General features: G+C 35.5%; 1 protein-coding gene across 1 annotated transcript; it reads left to right on the forward strand.

The window, feature by feature from the left end:
* The first annotated feature begins 229 nt into the window (after positions 1-229).
* Positions 230-4,126, forward strand: LOC115989703 (serine/threonine/tyrosine-protein kinase HT1). The gene is made up of 4 exons (XM_031113521.1): positions 230-390; positions 709-1,904; positions 2,145-2,600; positions 3,648-4,126. Exons 2-4 carry the CDS (start codon positions 1,188-1,190, stop codon positions 3,918-3,920), a joined length of 1,446 nt encoding a protein of 481 aa, XP_030969381.1. The 5' UTR covers positions 230-390; positions 709-1,187; the 3' UTR covers positions 3,921-4,126.
* The last annotated feature ends 2,242 nt before the right edge of the window (positions 4,127-6,368 follow it).

A 6,368-nucleotide genomic window follows, 5' to 3' on the forward strand; every position in this document is an offset into this window, starting at 1 on the left:
TTTCATTACTTATTTTATTTGTCAATAAAAAAAATTCAAACAAATAAGTAATTCTCTCTCTCTCTCTCTCTCTCCGTCTTTTCTGACTATCTCTCTCTATGGTCCCCTCCCGCTCCACTCACATACACAACCAAAAATATCGGGTCCATGGAATCTACGCGTCACTACCATTTTTAATTTGTATACTATACGTATAATAATATTATTACTTTTTTTTTTCCTGGGTCTTGAAAATTTTGTTGAAAAATAAATTCAATTATATATTTATTTATCTACCTTTCTCGCACGATATGTCTATCTATTGGTAGACAAATAATGGTGAAATACCCTTTAAAGTCATGGTGATTTCTGTTTTTGTTTGTCACCATGATGAGAAAGCTAGCTAATAAGGTGAGCAGCAATCAGAGTTAGCGTGTATTTGTTTCTCAGCAGACCTCATTTTGTTCTCTACTTTTTTATATATATATATTGTATCTGGGTCTTGCTTATATTTTGTGGGATATATTTTATTGGATGTATGATTGTTTTTGACACAATGATTGGGTTTCTTTTTTCTGTGGATGGCTAATGGGTAGAGTTATTGCTGGTGGTGTTAGTTTCCAATATATATCAGCCTTCTACTTTATGGGAAGTTTTGGGGTGGTTGGTTTTTATTTTTATGTTTTTTAATTGATTTGTTTATTGGGTAATCTGTGTGGGATTTTCCAGGTTCTCAAGGAAGGTGTTATTTGACTTTGAAGCCAAAAAAAGGGTTTTTTTTTTTTTTTTTTGTTTGTTTGTTTGTTCTATGTTGAAGCTTTTGTGCTAGAGATTTGATTGTGAGGAGCAAATTGTGATGTTTGTTTGTGGATGGGCTATGATGGGATTCAAGGGATCTTGGTTCTGATGGAGATGAGAGCGTGTTCTGGGAAAGTTTCATTTATGATGGATCTTCAAGAATTTCAATGCTGCTTTGATTCTCATGGAGGAAAAGATTTGATTTTTGGTGGTCATTATGTCAATGGTAGTTGATGGGTTTTAGGAAATTTGGTTTCTGGAACTTTGAAATCCATATAGAATTGTTTCTGGGTACACACCCAATTGATTTTGACCCTTCTTCTCAGCTTAGAGGAGGAGGAGAAAGTAGGGGGTTTTGTGTGTATAAGGTCTTTTAGGATTTAAAGGTGTTTGTTTGATAAAGAAAAAAAATGGGGGAAGAGGCTAATTCCTGGATTAGGAGAGCAAAGTTTTCTCATACTGTGTGTCATAGGTTGGACTCTTCAAGATTGGCCTCTGTTCAATTTTCAATTCGGCCTGAACGAATTTCAGGTTTGAAATCAAGGCCTGCAGCAACTTCTTCTAGTGAGAAATCAACTACTATTTATAACAAGCAGAGATCTTTGTCCCCTCTACCTGAAACTAGGCTCAATGATGTGTTTAAGGAAGCGAGGTCTGAGAGGAAGAGATTCATGACTCCATTACCTCGGAGAAGGGAACAGGCAAATGGGGTCATGGGAAAGTTTGTGAATAGGGATTTTCAAGAAGTTAAGGCCTCCAATTCAAAGTCTATGGCAGATACAAGCCCACTTAGGCACTTGGCTTCCTTGAAAGGCAATGATAAATTGAAGAACCGGAAGGAGTCATCATGGGTAAAGTATTTTGATCATGGTGGAGGAAGGGTTAATGCTGTGGAAACATCTGATGAATGGACTGTTGATCTGTCTAAGTTGTTTCTTGGGCTAAAGTTTGCTCATGGGGCTCATAGTCGGCTTTACCATGGTCTATACAATGATGAACCTGTTGCAGTTAAGATTATCCGTGTGCCTGATGATGACGAAAACGGAGCCTTGGGGGCTCGACTAGAGAAACAATACAATAGGGAAGTCAGTCTTCTATCTCGTCTGCACTATCACAATGTCATAAAGGTGACCAATCCTTTTCTTTTCCACTCTGTCATCTTGTTATTTGTTATGTATATATACTTTATGGCAGGATTGGTCCTTTGTCTTGTTCAATTTTTATGTTAGTTACAGATTTGCCATAGCTTTTAAGGTTTTTTATTCCATGGATCGATTCTGGAATCATGGTCAAAATTATCATTTTTGTGATTTTGTTTGAGGATGCTGCCTTTTCTGAACCTTTCTTACTGATATCCTTTAATACAGTTTATAGCAGCGTGCAGAAAGCCACCAGTTTATTGTGTCATTACAGAATATCTATCAGAGGGTTCTTTGAGGGCATATATGCATAAGCTTGAGCGTAAATCACTTCCGTTACAAAAGCTAATTGCATTTGCTCTGGATATTGCTCGTGGAATGGATTACATTCACTCTCAAGGTGTCATTCATCGAGATCTTAAACCAGAAAATGTCCTTATTGACCAAGACTTCCACCTGAAAATTGCTGATTTTGGAATAGCTTGTGAGGAGGTATACTGTGATATTTTAGCTGATGACCCTGGAACTTATCGTTGGATGGCACCTGAGATGATCAAACATAAATCCTATGGCCGAAAGGTTGATGTGTACAGTTTTGGGCTCATCTTATGGGAAATGGTTGCTGGAACAATACCATATGAGGATATGAATCCCGTCCAGGCTGCTTTTGCAGTAGTAAATAAGGTTTGTTCATGAATTTCGTGTTTCTTGGCAAAACATAATGCATGGACTTGAAATACACAATGAAGTTCTTTTCACCTTCATTCTTCAAGTCCTCTGTTGTTATTGTTTTTGTGAGTTGTTTAGTTGTGCTTTAAGTTTTATCTAGAATTTTTATTTATTTATTATTTTTTAATTGATAGAAAAAGGACTACCTGCCCTCTCTCTTCTCTTCTCTCCTTCTGTTTCTTTTTGGTTCCCCTCCCCCCTGCCCTCTTTCCAATTAGATTTCAGTCTTTTGTCATTGGTTCACGCCTATTTAAATGAACAACTGCTAATTGTGTTCAAGTGTTGGTTCATTCATTGTGCATCCAGTCAATCCTTAAATGTGCCCATTGGAATAACATGTAATCCGCATGTCTCAAACTCTTAAAAACCATGATTTTCTCATTTAAATATGATTATCTTGGAAATTTATCATCAGTTGTCATTCCTGTTAGTGTTTTGTATCATGTATTGGTGAAGTAATTATTTTCTACATCAACTTTGGGCTGAATCTCACTTTTGTGATGAGGTTTAATTACTAAAGGAACAAATGAGAAGCCATTGAAACTGATTGTCCTATTAATAAAATTTAAAGATGATTGAATTGCAACTAAAAATGCTACCCCGAACACTAAAATATAGTTTAATTGGTTAAGATAATATGAATTGGTTAATTATTAAGTGGTAATGCGCCTATCTCATCAGCAGTGAAAATGGGGGAGAAATTTCAAAAGTAGTGGGTGATTATGATATATAGACACCATGGTTAACATTTCATTTGAACTTAAGTTTTCTTCCCCTGAAAATTAAAATAATTGGTTTGTTAAGATAATATGAACTCCTTTATTTTATCAACAGAGAGGATGGGGCTGAAATTTGGTATTACTGGATTATATAATGTAGATATCATGGTTCACATTTCATTAGAACTTAAGTTTTCTTCCCAAATTGCCTTTAATCTTGCAAAGCACTATGGGAAGGTTTTTGTGGATGCAATTCTAATACCATTATACTTGGCATTTTCAGAATTTGAGACCTGTTATCCCAGAGGACTGTCCACCTGCCATGCGAGCTTTAATTGAGCAGTGTTGGTCCTTGCAACCAGATAAAAGGCCTGAGTTTTGGCAGGTTGTGAAGGTATTAGAGCAGTTTGAGTCTTCACTTGCCCTTGATGGAACCCTGAATCTGGTACCAAATCCTACTTGCCAAGATCATAAGAAAGGCCTTCTTCATTGGATTCAAAAGCTTGGTCCCGTGCATCCTAATGGTTCAATAACGCCTAAACCTAAATTTACATGAATCTCTCTTATGACCTGGCTTTTGTAGCTCACCAGGTCAATTGTAATTAAAAAAAGGTTTGTTTTCTAAGCCTCTTTTATTGTATTCTTGTATGTCACATTCATGTGTGAGTGAATGAATAGATTGGTAGGCACACATTGAGGTGAAACTGTCTTTTATTCATGTTATATACATACAGACAAACGATAATCAACCTAGTGTATATTGGCTGTCTGAAAAAAGTAGCATTTTTCTTTTGAAAGGCTATAGAATTCCAGCCCCCCCTCTCTCCCCGTCCTCCCCCCGCACCCCCCCCCCCCCCCCCCTCTACCCGCATGCTATAGAGTTCAGAACTGCCGGTCTTACAATTTTATTTACTCACCACTTCGTTTTGAAATAATTTTCTCATCAGATATGAAAGGTATACTGGTCCAATTCCCTGTATATTCTCAGAAATTTAGTGTTATAGATGGATGTTAGAAGAATTGATAATAGTTATGAAAAAGGAGGGTCTTTTGCCAATGTGTGGGTTTCTAATTAAAATTTTGAAGTTAATTTCATATCACTTTTCAAGATATCTTGACACAGGGTTTCAGTGAAATGGCCTCATATCTATGTTATAAATTATTGTACTCAAGTTGGTGGTTATGGTGGTGACCCTGTTCTAGCTTCCACCTCTGTGAGTGTTCACAAGAAAAATTAGTCTCCTTTTTTGGGTTTCCTAGATTTGTTGCAAGGTATGGTTGCATTTAATTATATTGCTTTTCTTACACGTGATGACCTACTTTGGGTTTGGGTTTGCTTGGATTTCTTTCAATTTCTGGCTCAAATATTTATTTACAACATAACTTTTGCAACACCTCCTTTAATCTTTGTCGTTACAACTTTGGTATGATTTTTCATTGAAAAAAGTCCTATAATATTTCCATGGTCTCATTTCAACACATTTTTATGTGTTCTTTTTCTTGTACATGTGAGACAATAGTAACACACCTTTCATCGTATGAATGCATAAACACACGTGCATATGCCCGTTCACGGCCTACACATGTTTTCCAATTTTCTCTTGATTGTTGTTGGTTGTGTCAAATTATGGATTCAGGTGTGTACAATAAGAGAAAAGAGGAAAAGGGTCATATGATGACTGACATTCTCACGTTCTCTCCGTGCTTGTTCCATAATCTTAACATTAGTTGGTTCAATTTGGGTACTGGTCTACCATCACAGAATTTAGTTGCTTGAAATGGATTTTCTGCTTTTGGGTAGTTATGAAATTCCCCTTTTCCTAGCCTTCATTTTCTTTTGCTACTACTATAGTGATTCTACCACCGCCAGCAAAAATATCTGAACGTTAATTGCTACAGTTTGGTGTGGATGCATTTATTATGGATCACATTCATGGTACATGCATTTAACTTTTTTTGTTCAAGTTTTTGTTATTGATTTTGTGTTCTCAAATTCTCTTCACCTTTGTGTTGCTTGTGAATATCTGGCAGACCAGGAATCACGTTAATGTCATTTATTGTTTTATATCATATCCATTCAACTTTACTCTTTTATATATACTTTTCTTTCCCTTTAATTTCTATTTCATTAATATTATCCTATAATAGTAGGTGGAACATACCATAAATTTGTGCAGATACAATGTAAATGCTAGACCAACAGTGAATAGCATAGAAATTTAATGGAAGAGTTTTAATTTGATTGTTACTACTGGTGTCAAGTGTCAACATCATGGTGTGAAATTTGACTTTCTTGTTAATTTAATGCCACGTAAAGGGGTTGCTTTGGCATTTATAGAACTCAAAACTTTTGACTTGGATAGATGGGCTTGCTTAAAAAATTGGGTTGGTAAGGTATTTGCAAAAGGCATATCCTTTCTAAAATGCTTGGCAAGTCTAAAAAGTTTAATAGTAATTTGCTATGGGGAGGTTTATCTACATCAGAGTGAATAGAAAATCTTTAATTTACTATAGTAGAAAGCTATGTTTTCAGAACCGATTTTAAATAGATTCCGAATTTTTAAGGAGAAATGTTTAATTTTTTGAATTAAAAAGAGGACTTTGTTCTTGAAGCCGGAGACACTGGTCAAAATTTTTTTTTTTCTTTTTTACACTTGGTTAAAATTCTTAATTTGTAAGATATGGTGTTAGTGGGAACTCCCTGTTAAGAATTTATTGGCTACTTGTTACATCATTGCAAACTTGTAACTGGCAATGCTTGTCAATATGATTGAAAGCCTGTGGAAAGGAGCCTCTTGCTTGAACTTAGTAGAGGGATGAGGTGGGGTGATGGTTCTTTAAGCTGTGTCAATCTTTACAATAAAGATATGAGACATTAATTAGCTGAAAATTGTTTGCAATTATATCATGGAAAGCATATGGCAGTTAATGATATTATTTAAAAAAAAAAAAAAAAAAAAAAAAAAAACTTGGGGATTGGTTACACTATGTCTAGGAGTTCATA

Source organism: Quercus lobata, chromosome 5 (assembly GCF_001633185.2).
Source record: "Quercus lobata isolate SW786 chromosome 5, ValleyOak3.0 Primary Assembly, whole genome shotgun sequence".
Lineage (NCBI taxonomy): Eukaryota > Viridiplantae > Streptophyta > Magnoliopsida > Fagales > Fagaceae > Quercus > Quercus lobata.

Excerpts from the sequence above, each read along its gene's own strand:
- LOC115989703 (XM_031113521.1), top strand. The coding sequence starts at position 1,188 with ATGGGGGAAGAGGCTAATTCCTGGATTAGGAGAGCAAAGTTTTCTCAT. Across the intron at positions 1,905-2,144 it reads ACTATCACAATGTCATAAAG|TTTATAGCAGCGTGCAGAAA; the intron begins GTGACCAATCCT and ends CCTTTAATACAG. Across the intron at positions 2,601-3,647 it reads CTTTTGCAGTAGTAAATAAG|AATTTGAGACCTGTTATCCC; the intron begins GTTTGTTCATGA and ends TGGCATTTTCAG.